Source organism: Centrocercus urophasianus, unplaced genomic scaffold (genome assembly GCF_019232065.1).
Source record: "Centrocercus urophasianus isolate 14NV4802_14NV808 unplaced genomic scaffold, USGS_Curo_1.0 seq_13, whole genome shotgun sequence".
In the NCBI taxonomy this organism is placed as follows: domain Eukaryota; kingdom Metazoa; phylum Chordata; class Aves; order Galliformes; family Phasianidae; genus Centrocercus; species Centrocercus urophasianus.
In genome coordinates this window covers 24,634,967-24,654,385 of record NW_024884475.1, presented here as the reverse complement: position 1 = coordinate 24,654,385, position 19,419 = coordinate 24,634,967, and the positions used below count along the sequence as shown (strand labels likewise).

The following is a 19,419-nucleotide window of genomic DNA, read 5'->3' as shown; positions in this document are numbered from 1 at the left end:
ACAAACATCTTCGCTCCCTGAGGGAGATACTTAAAGTACCTCACAAGTTTAAAGCTAAGCACATTTTGAGTGTTTTTAATTAATAGAGATGAACTGCTTGCATTAAGTTGCTGCATACTTACACGTCTACCAAGGAAAAAACATAACTCAGGGAAAGTGCTCACGTTAAAGTTGTAATTCACACTTTTCCCATATGCCTGACACAAGAAGAGGGGTTCTGCCAACAGCAGGAAAGGCAGGAATAGAATACTGTAGGTGAATGTTCTGGTAACTATATGATGAGGCTGTTTCTTCACAGTCTCCTGCAGTGATAGATTAGAGCACACAATCTGTTTTTTACACCCCCCCTAAACTTCTTATTTGTTCAATCAGTGACACACAAAAAAATCAAGGTGTCTTTGCTACTTTATCAAAGCAGTACAGTCTATTGTCTCCTGTTGTCAGAAAAGGCAGAAACTATCTTTTTTTTTTTTTTTTTTTTTTTTTTTTTTTAAAAAAAAAAAAAAAAAAAAAAAAAAAGCTAGAATTTGCCATCAGGCATTTGGAAAGATGTTGCCTTGCAAGGAGTGGTATCCTCAGTTCTCCAATCCACTTTTCTGAGACTGAGAACTCCTCTCAAGGAAGCAATCTGTTACTAATTTACTATTTTATACTCTTCCACCCAAACCTCAGAGGCCATGTATATTTTCCAAAAATATAAATTGAATCAATCTGGGAAATCTTGACTCTTCATTATCTTTTTCTTGCCACCTGAAAGTACTCATCCTCCTGCTTCTAATTACTTTTTCTTTTCTGTGGTCCTGTTACAAGTGTCTTCCTGTCCCTCATGAGACTTCTGCTTTTTGGAAGGATGTTCCAAGCCTGTGTGTTTGAGCAATAATTGCACCAGGACTTCATTGTAGCACAGACTTGGAAGGCAGAATGTCGCTGGCTCTAGACTGCAATTGTCTATCACAAGAAGAAATTGATTTGTCTTTTGGAAGAGATTTGAAGGAACTGGCATCTTCCCCCAGAATAACTTTTCTTCAGTAAACTGCAAATAAATCTTGCACACAGAATGAGATGACAGATTAGCCTCATTTTGCTGCAGACTAGGAAATTGGGCAGTGTTGTTTCCAGCAGGAAGGTAAATCTTTGAAGGCTTTCCATATGCAGTCTCCTCCAGTCTGGCTGCCAAAGGGATGCAGCCAGGTGTTTCTGGAGCCCTCAGCTCTGTAGCCTGGCCTGGGGCAGGCAGAGGCTGTAGCTTATTCTGGGGGGGCTGTCTCTGTAGCCTAAGCTCTTGAGAGGGTTTAATGTATTCCACCTCTAGTTAAAATGGACAGAGTTGTGTCATGTAATATTGCTGGTTTTGTACTTGCTTGAGATGCAAAGCCAACTCTTCCACCGGTATTTTTGCTCCTAGAAACTGGGAGGTGCAATGACTGACTTTCCCCAGGCTTTCCCCAAAGGCTCAAGCTGTGTGTTTAGGAAAGGTCATTGCACAAATCCTACGATTTGAGGGAACTTAACTTGGAACACTTCTCCTTCATTAAATGTCCAGGGAATGGTTCATAGGCAGCTTAGGTCAGGTGCAACTGCCTCTCACTGCATGCTGCTGTCGCTCGTCTCAATAAACATCAATTACTGCTTGACAAGGAAATCGATGAGCTAAATTCTCTGAAACTTCCTACCTGTTCAACAGCTCCTGGCAGCACTCTCCTTCATCCTTCAGGTTTACTTTAATATACCTTTACCATTCTTCTTAAAACAAAAGCGCATTAATAAAATGATAGTTTACATGTGCCAGCAACTCCTTACTGAGAGGTGACAGCTACTTCTCTGTGCATTTCTCAGAAAATGCATTTCAGAATGCAGGTTAATTTTGCTCTGTTATTGGATATAATTCTAGTTCATTTTCCCTTCCTACAAATACATGATCTCAAATACTCTGATGTTAAAAAAAAAATGTGAGTGATGCTGTTGTTTTGTTTGCTGTTCCTATGCAGAGATTATTTCTGCTTGTAGTTCTTTGTGCTATATATTTAACTGCACCAGTTCACACGGGATTTTGCAAGTAGATCTTCCTGTTGGAAAGCAACTTGTAGTGTAGCTTTGGGTTTTTTTTGTTTGTTTGTTTTTTCCCCGTAGTTTCAGCCCAAGGAGTAAGCTGATTGTATTACTGCTGTTTAGAAAACATTGTAGTCTTGGTCCAGGTAAAAAAGTTTGGAAACACTCTTACAAGCTACAACTTGTAGGAAGAAGTTCAAATCGGACAAAATTCCTGTGTGCATGCAGCAGATCACACATGAACGTGTGGTGTGCACTGGCAGGAAGCAGAACAGCTTGAGCATGTAATTCCTAATGGGTTTCTCATCACAGGAGTAAGTGCACAAATAATCTCACACCCATCAAACTGGTTCTGGATGCAGATGATAATTCAGCTGCAGAATTAGCAATCTTTTCCAGCTAGTGCTGCTCTCGTGTCCTCACTGATAAAACCTTTGTGAGCCTCTTCATTTCAAGGAGAATGTTATAAGACCATCAGCAGCACGTGTGTTAATTAGTGTAGGCCTTAGGTCAGAGTTTCCACAAAGCTCCAATTAAAGCAGTGATGACTCGAAACCTATGAGTAGTACCATATGCAGGGTTGCTTCTTCCCAGCACTGAGCAGATGAAACAGAAGTAGGCTCTGGAGGATGTGATGGAAGCTAAGAGCCCAGTCGTTGTCATAAACAAACTTTATTCACTGATACTTTTGTTGAACAGAGATCTTAGTAACTATCGTGACTCATGAGAGCTGAACAGAGCTGCTCCTACTGCCTGAGTACTTCTTGTTTCCCCATTCCTTCCTATGTGGGAGTCAGCTATAGGCTGTAGTGCACAGCTTGCTCCCAGAGGAGGAGCAGGCTGTATCGTCAGATATTTATTGGAATTGTCAGCACTATTTAACATGAGAGATAACTGACTGAAAGATAATACGCTATTTGTTAAAGACCCAAAAAGCAAACAGTGTTGAGACTAAAAAACAGACCACTGTCACTGGGCTTTGGGTTCAGCCTAATCACTGTGCAAGAGGTTTTTCCCCCTTCAAGCAGTGAATTATTTTTAAATGTGAAATTCAGCATTGCAAGAGCTCACAAGCTCGTCTGAACTTCTTCCCCTCAGTCCCTGAAATTTCTCTTTCCAGATGCATATTGCATGCCTGCCCATTATTTAGGAGGCTTTCTGTGGGTTGTGTTACTCTGAAGTTTCTGAAATACGCTTGCTGACCAACCTGCCTGATGTTGTGCCCTCCCTTTTGCAAGTCCCTGCATGTGACTGGGCCCTGGAATGGCCATGCCAGGAGTGGGTGGCAGGGTGCTTCTGGATTAAGTTACTACAAAGGACAGAGTGCCATTGATTTGTACAGTTTTTTTAATGGGAACAAATTTTCTAGTTAAATTTTTTTAGGTTTTTTTGTGTGTCTGTGAAAAGATTTAAAAAAAAATACAGGAAGATACATAATTAAAGTTATAGAGATTTACAAACTTGCAACTTAAATTATAAACACAGACATAGTTAAATGCAATGTAAGCAGAATTAAGACATAGAAGATTAAATTCTTCCAGGTGCAAATTCACAAAGTAAAGGATGCAGCCCACTGACAAACTTGAGGGTTTTTCCCTCAAATCATATCTAAGACCACCCCTGTGGCCCTCCTCGTGACAAGAGAAGTTGGGCATCAGCCCCACGAGGACATAGCCCTGCAATGTGGGAGCAGCCACCTGCCCGTGCACTGCTCACCGAGCCATGCTCTGGGCTAATCCTAAAAAAGATTCCCACAGGGAGTTGTGAGAACTCATTAAGTAGTTTGTAAAGCATTAAGAGACTTCTGGATAAGAGGAGCAGCTCTAAAGGCACAATGTAATTAAAGCAGTGCTAATAGCAGGGTTATCCATCATCTGTTCAGCACTTTATTGTTATTAAATATTATTTCATGGTCACACGTGAGGAGATGCTGCTTAGTCTGAGGGTGCTGTGGCTGTGTGGGAGGAAGGGCTGGGGGAAGTCCTCCCAGGAATACTTGCTGGATGGTTTGGAGATAGGGCTAAGCCACATTGGCTTTTGAAGGAGTCACCCTCTCTGGCATGCATAAACGTGTTCGTTCCACTCTGAATCTTCCCTAATGAGTGCTTCCATTGAGATAGCATCAGTGTAGGCAGATGTCCCCCTGTGCTGATGCTCTAGCTCTCATTGAGTTTTGGCTGAGTTTTTCTAAGATCATAAAGCCATGAGTGAGTCTGGCAAATCATTCTTCATTGTTACCAACATGAATATCACTACAAAAATGCAATAGATTTGGTGCCATGAAAGAGATAAAAGCTACTTCAAAGCCTTTTATGGGGTGCCATGTTTGACTTTATATTTTTCATACCTGCTTTTGGTCCTGCAGATTGAGAATTCAAGTATAAATCTTACCTGATTTCTAAAGACCCATCATTTTCAGGGTGTGGGAAGCAAAACAGTTTAATCAGAACAAGTAAGTTTTCTCAAAATGGCTTTAAATTAAGAGGAGAAATTTAGACTAGATGTTAGGTAATTTTTTTTTTTTAACTCACAGGGTAGTATACACTGGCACAGGCTGCCCAGAGAAGCTGAGGATGCCCCATCCCTGGAGGCTGGATGGGGCCCTGGGCAGCCTGAACTGATGGGTGGCAGCTTTGTCCGTAGCAGGGGGCTGGGTGATCTTTGAGATCTTCCAAACTAAGCTATTCTATGATTCTATGCCCCTTATCTCTCAGCCTCCTACACAGTGGTAGCAGCTTGTAGTCATCCTGAGGGTCTTCTTTATCCAACATGCCTGGGTCACTGAGAGGTTTGCCATGTTCTTTAAGCTAGGCAACGTGGAGAATGGCTGAGGGGAGCATGATGCAGGAACAACATCTTCTTTTCAGAGTGGATAGGAACATTTGGAGTTGGGGACGTAGCAAAAAGTGTGTTAGCTGGTTAGCCAGAAAAGAAGAGGCATGCCTAGGAGGAAATCTTTTTGCTTAGGAAGGTATCCCTACTGTAGGTATGGGCCTTCACTGTGTCAGGGTTACCCTGCACAGTAAGGCATGGAAGATCAAAGAGAGGAAGGGAAAGAGAACAAGGTTTTTAGATTACATATCAAAGGTTCTGTAGGTGGAAGAATTAGTAACCAATATTTCCCCATGGCTTTTCTAATGTGATGTAAATCTAGCATTGTTTTTCCATGAGATCTGAGTATGTATAATTCCCTTGTCCTTTTTGTTTTCTCTGTTATCCAGTGTGATTTAGGTTCATTATGTAGCTTTGCATTTTGTTGGAACATGCTATTTTTCTCTTTGCTACCCAGACACTTAGCAAGCCTTGTGGCAATGGTGATAATTTAATGTGTATGGGAAACAGAGTAGTAGTGTAACTCCCCATGGAGTTAATATCAATTGGCACCATGGCCTAAACACCAAATTCATGAAGAAGGTACAGAAATACAAAAGAAATGTGAAACAAAACACATTTTGCACTTTACTCTGCATTTGCAAGACTTTTTGTCTCCCTGTTATGATGTACCTGCATAGGTGCATATATGCCAGGGACTGCACTGTCTGGGCTGGGGGGCTCCAGGCTAGAGCCCCCCGTAGCTCCAGAATGGATTGTGGATCCATGTTTCCTCAACCTGATGCAAAAGAGGAACATGAACAGGTGCATGTCCCCACTGCATCTCTGTCTCCAACAGCAGATGCATCTGGAACGGGGACCAGGAACAAGCACTTCCCTGCAGTTTACATGGATCCTTGTACCAACTGCTTGCTACCAGCACCTTCAAAGACAGCTGGGGTATGTGGTTGTTCAGCCACAAAATGCACTTTTGTCATGAGGTCAAATGTCTAACAGCAGGCCTCTGAGGCTGTCTGTCTTGTCGAAGTCAGCTGGAGCAATCAGCCAAATCAGAGAGGTAATGAACCTTTTGTTACATAACTAGCCATACAATTTTATAATTTGGTATGTGAAATGCCAATGGCATTTATTATGTCAATTAGGATGAGCACATGTTTAGGAAGCATTTAAGAGTCGATCATAATTGCTTGCACTGTCTTGCTTTGGCCAGATGATTGACTTCCTCTGAGGAGGTAGAACGTGTGCACTGGAGAAGCAGTTACCCACTGCCTGTCTGTTTTGCTGCAGCTCTCTCCTTTGTGTGTGGAGTCTGAGCCCGTGGTTCTGCTATAAAGGGTTGGTCCAAGCCTGAGTATATCAAGCTTCAGAAAAAGCAAGAAGCTGGAATTATTACCTCCACCAGCACGGTGCTTGAGTGCTTGAGGCATGCTAGCAGCAAGTCTTCTCTTTTGTATTACCTTCTGCTAAGGTAAGCTCACTCATAGGATGTGCTTCTTGTAAGTGTGGGAAGGTTAGCCTGTCAACATGTACTGCCTTATTCAAATGCTCTTTTTGGTCAAATCTCATCCAGCTGTTCTTAATATCCTTAAACTACTTCTGGGCTGGAATTTCTCATTTCAACATGCTGAGTAAAGTTTTGTAGCCATGAAATCGTCAGAGAGAGCAATTAATGTTTGTGTGGGTGTGCGGGAGACAGACAGATGAAAAGGCAGGACGTATTTCCATACATTCCAAACAGAAGTTTCAGATACATAATTTCACAACAGAAAAAAAAAAACTTTTTTCCAACACTGGTTGATTCTGTAAATTCCAGCATGAGCCACAGAGTCTTTTCAAACAATCTGGTTCTAGTTTTTAAAGTTATTGTGCGTGCATCACAGTATGACATTTCTGTTAGGTTTCACAGCTTGAGTCACAACTTGAAAAGTTGGGGTTATTCACCTTCTGCACTGTACTGTCGGATTTTTGCATTCAGTGGAGACGTTTTTCATCACTAAAGGCTGCAAAGTGCTTTGATTCTTATAAGCTCTGAGAAGGAATTTCTGACTAATAGTAACTTTGAAAAATCAACAGTCAGAGAGCTGGGGCCAGGCAAAAGAGAGGTTTTATATCTCCTGTTTGTTGTCCTAGAGACAGTCTATGCTGATATGCTGAACTTTTAATTATTTTCCTCTAAGAGCCAACTCTGCTAGTAGAATAATAGAATTCTATAACAGTTCTCTAGCAGTCTTGCTTAGAATCCTAAATTCTTATCCGCTAAATCAATACTTCCAGTATCTCTGACTCATCTCTAGCTACTGATGTTTTACCTGGAGGTTTGCATCTCTTCTCTGACCGCTGCAGATCTCCATTAGAGATTGTCTGCTACTGATTACAAGTCAAGCAGAGGGAAAATGCTGTGATGCTGCTATTGGTATAACAGATTTTAAAAATCAGGAATTGGAAGGAAAAAAAGAAAAAAAGAGAGAGAGATAATTACATGTGGGACAAAAGCTGGTCCTAAGACATTAAGATAAGCTTTTTATGCGCCTAAATGGTTTATAGCCTTCCTATGACAAGGTCTAAAATCCAGGAAAGCTGATTCATCAAACTGACCCAAGGTTAGTGCCAATTATTATACAATATTCTTTATCCAGATCTTTGGACTGTGAATTGTTGTGTCTTTGCATGGATGGTGCTATACAATGTGTGTTACTGCAGTACAGGTCATTGTGTGATGTCTTCCAAAACCATTATCTAGTATTTTGAGACAAAAGGCTGCCCAATAGCCTCTACCATAAGTACTACCTTTAACAGGAAAGTCATTATAGCCCGTAAAGAACTTCAGTCAAGTAGATGCAATTAGCAGCACAAAATACAGTGACTAGGAGGCCTGCTAGTAAGGATATTTTGCTGAAAGATAATGAATTAAACCAGCATTACAATTTCCCTAATTGAAGGCAAAGAGTTTTATATGAACATTCAAATCTGAGGCCTCATTGTAGAACTCCAAATATTGAATGATTTTGCAACCTGGATTCTCGCTGGGGCAGCTAGTTCTGGGCTGCACTGAGCCAACCCCTCTCAGCCTGGGTGCTCTGAGCTTCTGCTGGAGTGAAGGGATCTTTCAGCTCCCTCCCAGCTGACATCCTGGTGTGGGTGAACCACTAGATGGGGACAATGCCCACAGCTCCTATCCTGCCCACACTCAACTGCTGAGATGAGGAGTCATGAAGGAGTTAAATCTCAAAACTAACTGACTGAACTAAAAACTAAGTTTTTGAGTTGGGGGTTGGACTCGATGATCTCTGGAGGTCCCTTCCAACCCCTACAATTCTGTGATTCTACGCAGGCTAAGGTGCAAAGTCTCCCAGTAATTTCATGTGGTTCCTCTGCAACACTGGGAAGCAACAAGTCCATCTCCTGGCTCTCAGCAGAACAGGCTGAGGATTAAGAAAAGGAGGAACTTTCCTTTGTCATTTGTGGCATGTTCACAGCTAGTATGGCAGAGGAATGCAAGGGGAGATCATCTCTATCAGAGTAATGTTGTGGAGCAGTATCCTTTTAGGTGTATAGAACATCCCCATGGCCAGACTGCACCCTGCCTGTAGCAGGCAACACCTTGTTCTGGGGAAGGACAGTGACACAGTGTTGTAATTGTAGTCCAGATAACCAGGGCAGGATAGCTGCTGGCAGCACCTCTGCCTCCCATAGTGCTGTGTGATGGGGAGACAGGGCACAAGAAGGCAGCTTCTTTTGAGCAGTGGATAGAGTACTTGTGATGCATGTGCACAGAGTGCAATAGAGCAGTAATATTAATAAAATGTTATTTATGTACACACTATACCATTCAGAAGCCATTTTCCATTCTCATATCAGCCACTCATTCCTATGAGTCAGAGGATTTTGCTATTCCCAAGCCATCTTGTTGCAGGTAAACTCCTCTACCTGTTGTACAGCTTTCTTCTGCTTTGCAGTGACCGTGCTTTTCACCTTTGCCTTTCACCATTGCAGATGTGAGCTGGTTGCTGCCCTTCCAGGCTCTGCCTTAGTTTTTTTTCTTTGGTCTTCAGGTGCCTGTTGATTACTCTCACTGCTATCTACTTCCCTGCTGCCTTTCACCACCCAGTTTTTTCTCTTTCAGCTCTGGCTGCTCATTCTGTTCGCATGCTGTTCCCCTGCACCCCCTCCAGCTCCTAGTTAATGTTTGACAAGGTGGCCAGCCAGGTGCTGGAGGTGCTCTCATTCAGGCTCTAGCTTGCTTATCATGGGGACATGGACCACCTGTGCAGCCCCAGCACACACAACTCTCTCTGAGTTGAGATGATGCCCTTGCCTTGCTGATGGCAAAGGTCTGGACACCAACTGCAAATGGAAGCAGGATTTCTCCCCCCCTTCCCTTCTCCTCCTTCCCAAGCATGTGCCTCAAAGAGGACACTTTCAACCAGGTAATAGTTGCCTTTTTTCCTTTTGCTGTTATGCACCATCTGCAAGTACAGAGTTTCTTGATCAAAGTGTGCTTAGGTACTGATGTTAATGCAAGATCAGCAGATCAAATTTAAATCCTCTTTTCCCTCTCTTTTATGCTGCCCAAGAAGAACTGCTGAACATCAAAGCTTAAAGCTTCCTAAAAGGACGTGAAATTAATTATATAGCTGTGTTATGAAAATGCATAAATTATTAAAATAAAAATGACTGCAAATACTGCAAAGAACTTCTGCCTCTGGCCAAATCTATGTCACAACTCAATTCAGCATCCTCTCTGCTAACTCTTTTGGTGGTATAACTACCTTCCAAAGGCTTGTAGTGATTATTTCATTGCTTGTGTCCAGTAATTTAAGAAGGTTCATAGTTGGTGACCACTGACCAGATGAGTCAGAAGAGGCTGGTAGATCTTTTTTTTTTTTTTTTTTTTTTTTTTTTTTTTTTTTTTTTTTTTTTTCAGATTGGAAAATAAGTTGTGTTATTGCCTACTCTGAGATTTCTAAGTCATACAGGCTAGAAGATTTGAGTCCTCCTAAACGTTCAGTGCCTGTTATTAATTAACATGGATGGTTCTGATTCTCTGCACTGCAGCATTTGTAATTTATGTAGACTGTAAATTCAGCTAGAGTTCCCCACACTCACTCTTTCTTATTAGCAACACATTATTAGCATACTGGGCCCATAAAGAGTGTCTGTAATGTGACCAGAAGAGTCTGAAAACTTTTAGGACATAGTACAGGGCAGAACTTGTGCGGCTGAATTCTTATACCTTTTTCTTTGACAGTCATGATAACCTCTAATCATTGAATTGTTAAGGTAGGAAATAAGATCATTTTGCTAACTATCTACCTACTACCAATACTAATACTAAACCGTGTCTCTAAGTACTACATCTACCTTTCCTTAAGTACCTCCACTGTCACCTGGACAGTGACTCCACCACCTCCCTGGGCAGCCTGTTCCAATGCATCACCACTCTTTCTGAGAATTTTTTCCTCATATCCAATCTTTCTTATAGTAAGGAGCTCAAAACTAAAACTTTCTTGTAGTGAGGTGTGGCTTCACCAGTGGGAGATGATCAGAAGCAATGCATTTGCCATTGCTTTTCCAGAGTGAACACACTAGGCCTGTTATAAGGTAGCTTACATATATTTCAAATTGTGTCTTTTATCTTAATGAGATTTATTCCAGCTTGCTACATGCCCTCAATACCTTGAATATTTCAGCGATGTCCTCATCACTCAATATCACTAGATACAAAGTGGCAGTGATCAGATCCCCTACTTTTCCTTAGGCAGCTTACCCCTGCCCAATTTCTCAGCCATTTGAACTACAGGATTGCTAGGAGTAGACACAGTGTGTGTCTAACTCTAAATCTGCTCAGACCATTCTGAACCTCTACACATGTGAGGGATGCTGACATCAGTGAACACTCCACTCTCATTCTGCAAAATGCAGCTGCTAGCAGATCAAAGCTATGCAGACCAGCATGCAGTCACCCCACTCCGTGGAGAAGCTGGCTGAGAGCTGTCTAACAGCAGTAACTTGGGGGACCCAAACTGCCCCAGCTCAGCATCAGCAGCTGGATGTGGCCCCCAGGACCTGGGTGTGATCAATGCAAAGACTGGTGTGCTCAGCTTGTGTCTGCTTTCAGAGATTCCTTGAACTATCACTATGAAGTGCTCCATTCAGCGCTTGTACAAGTTACATTCTATGGGAAAAGTATCTTTGAATGACCTTAGCAAGACTGGAATGAAAATAATAGTGCTGAATTGTTCAAGCTACCGTGATGTTCTTGTGATTTATTTGTTACTTTTATTCATATTCCTGTTGGTGTGGGTGTGCTGCAAGTTTTTCAGGATTTTTTTTCTTTTCTTTGTGACTGCTTTGCTACTTCCAGAGTATTTCAGTGTCTTCTTTCTTAATTGGGGTTGTCAGTATGCTAGAATGATATCTTCTGTCTTTTTCTTGTTTCATTTTGCTGTATGTCACTTCAATAGAGCCAACTAATACTGATTTAATTCCTAGTTTAAGACAGCAGTTCTTTTGCCTGCACAATTCTTCTCAAAGACAGGTACACAAAACTCTGATAAATATTTTTACAAAGGGGAACATTTGCTGCTGTACAGAGTATTTTAAATATTCTATTAAAAAATTCATATAGGGGATCATTTAAATCCAAGTGAATTCACGCTAATCAGGAGGCAGAGTGTGTGCAGAACTTAGTCTTGCAAGCAAAAAATGTTATTATACACTTAGCATAATAGCTGCATAAGAATAGGATCCAACAAAGCATTGAAGTGAATGTTTGACATTCAAGCATCTGGATAGAGTTAGTAGGGCTATAATTTTACCTTTATGTCAGAAAACGCCTGCCATGTTGAAACCTAATTTCTCAGGTTTAGAGCCTAACAGCTTTACATAAAAATAGGGTTTGTTTTTATTTTAAATGAAAATGTGCTCTGTCATACTCAGATTTTTTTATATATTCTTCTCCTCATTTGCCCTCAAACGTGGGTGTCTGAAGCTGACAAGTTGTCTCAGCAAATTAAGTCAAGCTGGAAGAAGGAGCACAGTGCCATGGCAGAGCAGCAAATAAGATTTATATTTTCAAGCAAGAGTAGTAATTAGGCCATTGCATATTTTATATCTTCATGTTTATTTTCAAAGAGATGGATCAAAATAAGCATAGATGTAATGAGACGTAAGTACTCCAACAGGCAGTCAGGGTTCACCAAGTAAAAGCTACAAATTACTGTTCAGTTCTGCTGCCACCCGCAGTGCTTACATCCCTGAAATACCAGCAGGCAGGTGCTTTGGTCAGAGTTATAACTTGATTTGCAATTATAACACTAATTATTAAGGGAATAGATTTCATTTTTGTTCACTGGTTTTGAAAATCAGACAGATGAACCACTGCTATGGCAGAGGATGATCTGGAGGTCCCAGGCTCTAAACTCCAGGCAGCCCTCCCTGTAGCTGTGCGCATGGTGTGGGCTCAACTCGCTGCCTTTCCTTCCAGCACCAGTGTCTCAGGCAGTGACCATTCTCCTTACCTGTGTTTCTGCACATGTACTGCAAGATTGGCCTATTCATGGTGCTGCTTTTCCAGCAGAAGTAATGTGACCACTGTTAAAAATGTCGGATGATTCAAGGTGTAGTTGTATGCTAACCTGAGGTGTTTGACCGTTAAATTTCTGTAGTATTCCCTCTTTTTTTGAGGGAATTATTTTGATATATTTCGTTACAGTGAGAATAATTGTGTCAGCTGAGCTAAACTTAGGAGCAAAAAATTTGCTGGAGTTCACAGTCTGATTTTTCTTTTTTTTATCCTGCCATCACAAAGTTGCAATCCTTCCCTAAAAGCTGCTGGAGCACTTTATATCCAGGTACATACCATACATAAATTCAGAGAAAGCAATACAGATGATAATTTTTCTGCTTCCTTCCCCACAGATCTGATGGCACATAAGCCTTGCTGCTCTCTCAAATAGAAACCAAGTTGGGTGCTTTCATCTGCCCTCTTTTGAATTGTATTGATTCCAATTACAAGCCAGAAAGCAAAAATGGAGGAGAATTCCTCACCACTCTGTGTCACCTGTGGCCAGGCACATTTACCGGAGGAAAACCACTTGTACAGCTACACTGAGGAAGTAGATGATGATCTGATCTGCCACATTTGCCTGCAACCTTTGCTTCAGCCGTTAGACACGCTCTGTGGTCACACCTTCTGCGCTGCCTGCCTTACAAACTTCCTCTTGGAAAAAGATTTCTGCCCCATGGACCGCAAGCTGGTGGCTCTCCAGAACTGCAGGAAGTCCAGCATACTGGTGAATAACCTTCTGGACAAGCTAATGGTTAGCTGTCCTTTCACAGAACACTGCTCAGAGGTTGTGCAACGCGGTCACCTTGAACAGCATTTCCAAACCCAGTAAGTTTTTCTTGAGGTGGTGGGTTTTTTCATTGTGCTGCCTTTTCCTTAAGGAGATGGAGAAGTATCAGCAATTAACACTGATTTAAATAGACTGTTAATATAAAGGATGGTTCATCAATTTCAGTCCCCGGGAGCACCTATGCTATCATGAGGTTAGAACTGAGTTAGTATTTGATGACGTCTCATGGGCCTTTTTAGAATGAAATCTACCTAAGGTGCTTCATGCTATCATTAGCAGTTCTGGGCAGGTACCTTGTGGTAAGCTGCATAATGGAAGCCTGTATTTAGTCATCCAGAGAGATCTGTGAGTTTTGGGAAGCTGAACTATCATAAATATTTCAGTCATACTATGGCTTTTGTAATTGCCCTTTCTTAAATCCATTTTTGAATTGCAAATGACCTACATGTGAAGTAGAGCAGAAAACGTTCCCAGTATGGTGCTGGCCTTTGGAGCTGAGGGCTCTTTCCTTCCAGGTGCACACTGGTTCCTTGATGGCACACAGGGGCTCACAGAGGGCAGCCCAGCCTCCATGGCCTTGGTCATAGCCGCTGTGGCTGGGATCACCTCACCCAGGGAAAATATCCCCAGGGAGCAGTTAGTTCCTTTGCAGGGGGGAACTGATGGTGAGTAGCCCTCAGCACTACTACTGCCCAGGAGTGTTCAGATTTCTTCCTCTGCAAACACAGGCAGAGGCCTCTGTTGGCCTGGGTGGGCATGGTAGTACTGATGGTCAGAGCATCTCTTTCCCAATCTGATCTGTACTGCAGGTCATTGGTGCCAGCAGTGTCGCAGAATGCATGAGGAGAGGGCTGGAGCAGTGTGCTAGAGAACCCCATAGCTGGCAGAGGCTCTGTGACCTGACAAATACAAACCCATTCCTTAAGGCACTTGGATTCGTAAGAGGAATTTATTCAAGGTACTTATTGTGGAACTGGCTGATGGTGCAAGGGGTGCTGCCAGCCATGCTCCACAAGGTGAGCTTTTGCTGCTAGAGAGAGAAATTAGCAGGATTATCTGCTGTTTTCTGCCTCCGGTTAGTAATTCTCTGACATACCAAAAATATAGATTTCAGCAGTGATGCAGGTAAAGGGACTGACAGTCTGCTGTGAGCTGCTGTCATAGAGATTATGTTGCTCTACAGATTGTAACAATAAAATCTTCAGCCTCTAGTGCAAATAGCCTTTCCTTTTGCTATATACAAGAGCTGCTCTGAAAGTAATGACTCCTATTTTGTTATGTTGGCCTATTATGTCAGAAGCAGATGCTGGCAGTGTGGCAATAGAAGCTGAACCTTCCCACCAATGCTCTGTTGATTTCATTGCCATGTGACAGATGGCAGCAGTGGAGCAGTCTGAGAAAGTGGCATCTGGTATGGAAATGTGTAGGGAGAAAATGTGTGTCACTGTATTCCTCCATGAGGGAAAAATTGCACCCATGGACATTCATCAACACTTGCTGAATGTTACAGAGACCAAACAGTGCATGTGAGCACTGTGAGTAGGTGGGTGGTATGTTTCAGCAATGGTACTGTCATAGCAGCTATGAAGCAACAAATCACCTCCACTGGTGCAGATTTTTACCAGAGTCATACACAGGCTTCACTTCATCGCAGGTGAAAATTCACAGCTAATGGTGGTGACTATGTTGAGAAATAGTGTTTCGTAGCTGACAATTTCATCTATCAAATTATATTATTGTGCTCTTTGTCTTTGTAGTTCCTCACTTGTCCACAGCCTTTCTGCAGCTCCTCCCCCACACCAGGCTCTCCCAGCCAAGTCTCAGCTTTGAAAGCCCATGGAGGAGCAGGAGAGGAAGAACTGTGTTCTCCCTGTCTTCCACATCCTAGTGCACATCCCAGTGCAGTACAAGGTCATGCTATGCAAGCTGTGTGGCTTCTTTGCTGCCACTAATGGCCGTATTTTCCATTTGCAGTATGATTTGTTTCCTTAACAGGATAGTTAAGTTTCCTTAAGGTCAGAGGGCAGAGGTATTTAAAAGATAGAGAGTACCTTTGCTGTTGGGTGTTTCTCTAAAACCCATGGGTTTTTACAGTGTAAGTCAATTGAAGCTTTCCCAGGGCATGCCCTCACTGGCTTTCCCACCCATGAGAAGAATTAAGAGGAAACTGTGTGACCCATAAAGGAGACTTTTGAAATGTTGTTTGCAGAGCTTATGCAGAACATTTATTGTTTTCCACATGCAGCATTTGTTAATAATCACCAAAAGCATTTCATGACTCTGCAGAGATGCAGAACTCGCCCTTGCCACCCCACTCCCAACTCTTTGTGGTGCTGGAGAGAAGGGCACTGTGCTCTTCAGCCACAGCTCCAGCATGCCCAGAAAAATAGATGCTGTTCTCTTTAACATTGATGAATCAGTAGAAAAGGTGTCTGATTTTGTTGATTATGATAATAATAGTAATGATAACAATAATAATTATAATACTCATGCAAGTGAACAGAATGGCTCAGATGCTGGGGAAAAAATCTTGACTAAACATGCTCTATGCTCCCAGGGAATAAATCAGACTCTATGAGAGTCACCAGGGCAGTCGTCATCCCTTGTATTTCTTGCACAAATTGGTCTCAGACCAATCTGTGCTTGTCCTGCTCGGAGATGGGGTCACTGGTGGGACAAGGTGAGTTTGTTGTGTTTTATGCTTTATAATTGAAGAGAGAACTTGAATTTTTTAAAACACCAGTTACCACAGAGTATACAGTTAAAAACAACCTTATTTAAAATGTTTGCTCTTTCATCTCTTGGAAAAAAACAAACAAACAAAAAAAAAAAAAAAAAAAAAAAAAGAGAGAGAAAGAGAAGAGAGATGTCCTTGATTTACTACATGATTTATGTTTGCACAGAGACATCCGACTGGATTTTGGGAATTCAGACAGCGATGCAGACAGGCAGCAGTTGGCTGTGATCCTTTGCAGTGTTTTACTTTAAAAAGGTGTGGTCTTCTGCTATCGTCTGCTTCTCAACTCCACGGGGGGCACGTTCCCCCCTTGTCAGATGGCTACACCCTTCCGTGATGCAGCTCGCTCGTAACCCATCTGCTGGTGGGCAGTGATGTAAACCTACCAGCTGCCTGCGAAGAACCACTCTGAATCGTGCAGGAGGCAGGTCTCTTCCCTGAGCATCGCTCTGCTCTGCAGCATAAGTCACTGTCTCGCCAAGCACGCTGTGCTGTCCCTAAACCCTCACAACTCCCCGTCTGAGAGTCAGATCGAATAATCCTCTTACAGGTCAATGATTTTGCAGTGTAGCCTTGTTTATGGGATTTAAGCTCAATTCGTAATGTGCTACCGTTGCGTTGAAATGGGAAGGCTGGCTTAGAAGGGGCTTGGCCAGCACGAAGCTTTGCGTTGCGTGTCCCACCCGCACAGAGCAAGCGGGAAGGAGGAAACCTGGCAGCGGTGCCATCAGCGCTGGGAATGAAGGCTCTCCTGCTGCTGGTCCTCCCCTGGTTAAGTCCTGCAAACTACATAGACAATGTGGGCAACCTGCACCTCCTGTACTCTGAGCTGTGAGTACACACGGTCCTCGTGTTCTGTCTGTCTGTCTCACCATAGTGGTGGGGAGGTTCTGGACATGAGCGTTGTGGGGTCTGTCTGTCTGTCTGTGCCTGCATGTTTGCATGGAGAAAATGAGCCAACATCTTGCCAGTAGCCTGAAACAAGGCTGCAAACCGGCTGCTTTGCATCGCACAGGCTAATAATAGCAATACGTCCCCACTGCTTTCTGCTCTCTGAGCATGGAAGCAGCTGGGGCGTACAGAGGCTTTTTCCTTATTGACTTGCTCTGCTGTGCCAGCTTTTCCAGTGGTTGTTGGGTTTGTTTTGGCTGTTTTTCCATTTCTAAATTTCAGTCTCTTCTGTACATGCAATGAATAGCTTTGCATGGGAACTGGGCGCAGAGGAGGACATCGTGATGGGCACCCTGGTAGAGCGCTCGCCATGTGTACAGGCATAATGCTCTGTGTGTAAATCTGCATGCCTGGAGCAAAATGCTAAGAAGCCTTTCACCAGAAATAATTCACTTGAGACAGGAAAGAAATTTCCAGTATTTGTTTTTTTGCCCACAGCAGAATGTTATTTTCTATAGAATGCAAATTTAAATGCTGTAATCCATGCATATATCTTCATGCCTTAAGAAAAGGAATCCCAGGCAACCCCATAGCTAACCTCTTCAACCTATAAGGCAAATATTATGTGGTGTCATCTGTAAATGATGCTAGTTTAATCTGTGCTTGAATGTTTTTTCATTACTTAACAGGGCCTTTAAGAGTAGAAATAAATGTGTCAGTATGCTGATGTTTCATTTGTGATTTAACAAATTATATATTCTAGAGATAATGAATGAAATGGCTAATTCTGCTCAAAAATCGGAAATGCCTATATTGTGCCTGCAGTGGGAATGTTTTATTAACAGTTGTAATTAGTACCAATGAGACGAATTTCCAAATATTTCTGTCTCTGCTGTTACACAAAAATAGCAATGCTATTCTGAAGCAGAAAGTCCCCATTTGAAATGCTTGTCTCATATGCACTACACCTATTAATAATTTAGTCACTCTTTGTACAACTGCTCAGGATTTCTGTATGCCATGTGTGCTTTCAAATGTTTAACAGACCTGGTTTTGAGGGTTGCAGCTATGCCCTAATCTCAATTAATTGGCGTTTTGTTAGAAATGTTAATTAAAAAAATAAAAGAAACCAGTGAAGCCAAGCAGTCTACAGGGGCAATCAAGCTCAGAACAGAGCAGATGAACACTCATAATGGAAAAAATGGCATCTGGGATGCCTAGTTTCCAGGAAAACAAACTGATGAGATTAATCAGAGCACAGGCGCTCACAGCCTCCTTGCTTTTCTTGGGGAATTCAGGTTCACTGCCTTTCCCAGGACAAAGGGCTGTGATGAACGGTAGCTGTTCAGCATTTGTTTATGTAGCCTTCTAACCCATAGGAACACTGAACTCATGGATGAAGGCGGTTTGTCTTAGTGGAGCAGGTGTGAGCTTGGACACATGCATCTAGGGGTATCAGCAATGAGAGGTGGCACATCTCCTGAGCAGTACCCAGCCTTGGATGTGCCCCATGCCCAGGACTGTGCTTGCTGCAATGCTACTGGGGCTGATGTAGCCCAAAAGGATGTCAGGCAGTTTGAGCTGCTTTTGGTAATTCCTCCTCTTCCACATGGACCCAGTGTCTGGATGCTGCTCAAGGCACTCATGTACTGGTCTGTGGGGCAAGCAGAGAGTCTTCTTGAATAGCAGTGGTTGAAACAGAAAGAGAAACAAAGCTTCCAGTCCCATTTAATCAGTATATATGGATATTACGATCTAAAGGGTGTTGCTTTGGATGATTAGACACTTGCGTACAGGATGTATTCCATGCAGTTTTATGAGTGAGACAGTGTGGGCACCGGTGCCCTGGACAGCCTGGTGCTTGGGGGACACAGCTTTGCTGTCCCATTCCTTTTAATATGCCCTGAATCCCATGGGGACAGTTCTGTAAATCCTTCCCCAAAGGCAGCCAAAAGCCCTAAGCATGTATGTGTAGCCTATCTAACATCTTTCCCCATGTCTTGAAACCAGGCCATAGTAAGCAGAAAGCCTTTTTTTCATTATCCCACTCTTTGTTTTCTGTCCAGTACAAATACTGGCCTTGGTCAGAACTCATTACTTGGCTGGCTAGCAGCCATTGGAGATACCAGCCAAGGGAGATGGCAGCAGGGCTGTGAGAAGAGATGGGGAAGGTGAGGACGTGACTATCTTCACCAGCATCTATGCGAGAGGCAGAGTAAAATTGCTAGGATTTGTACTACCCTCCCATTCGTACAGCCATCTTCTACCTAGTTCTAACAAAGGCTAGGTTATTTGTGCTCTGCTACTGGGGTTTACTTTGGTTTGAGGGCATTTTTCTTTCCAAAGTGCAGAATGAGTAGTTTGGGGGATAGGAACTACAGTATAGCCCAAAGCCTGTTTGGAAAAGAAGACTTTGGAATATGTTCAAGAAATAGAAGGCAATTTGAGGAGAATTGAATAGGAGAAATGAAGCTGGGAAAAAGCTGTGTCAGACCTTTGCTGTTTTCTACACCAGTGAGAAGGAGAGGAGAGTTCATGTGTCGCAGTGGTACT

The 19,419-nt window shown here is 42.7% G+C and overlaps 1 protein-coding gene across 5 annotated transcripts in view; it reads left to right on the top strand.

Annotated features, from left to right (window-relative positions):
• Positions 1 to 19,419, top strand: part of LNX1 (ligand of numb-protein X 1) — a 143,618-nt gene that overhangs the window by 67,268 nt on the left and 56,931 nt on the right. For 4 of the 5 annotated variants that reach the window (XM_042811560.1, XM_042811558.1, XM_042811557.1 and 1 more), the window contains exons 2-3: positions 6,169 to 6,349; positions 12,802 to 13,276. In XM_042811560.1, coding sequence (XP_042667494.1) covers positions 12,912 to 13,276 — 365 coding nt within the window. In that variant the 5' untranslated portion in view covers positions 6,169 to 6,349; positions 12,802 to 12,911. The remainder of the gene's footprint in view (positions 1 to 6,168; positions 6,350 to 12,801; positions 13,277 to 19,419) is intronic. The other variant, XM_042811561.1, reaches the window with a different exon arrangement.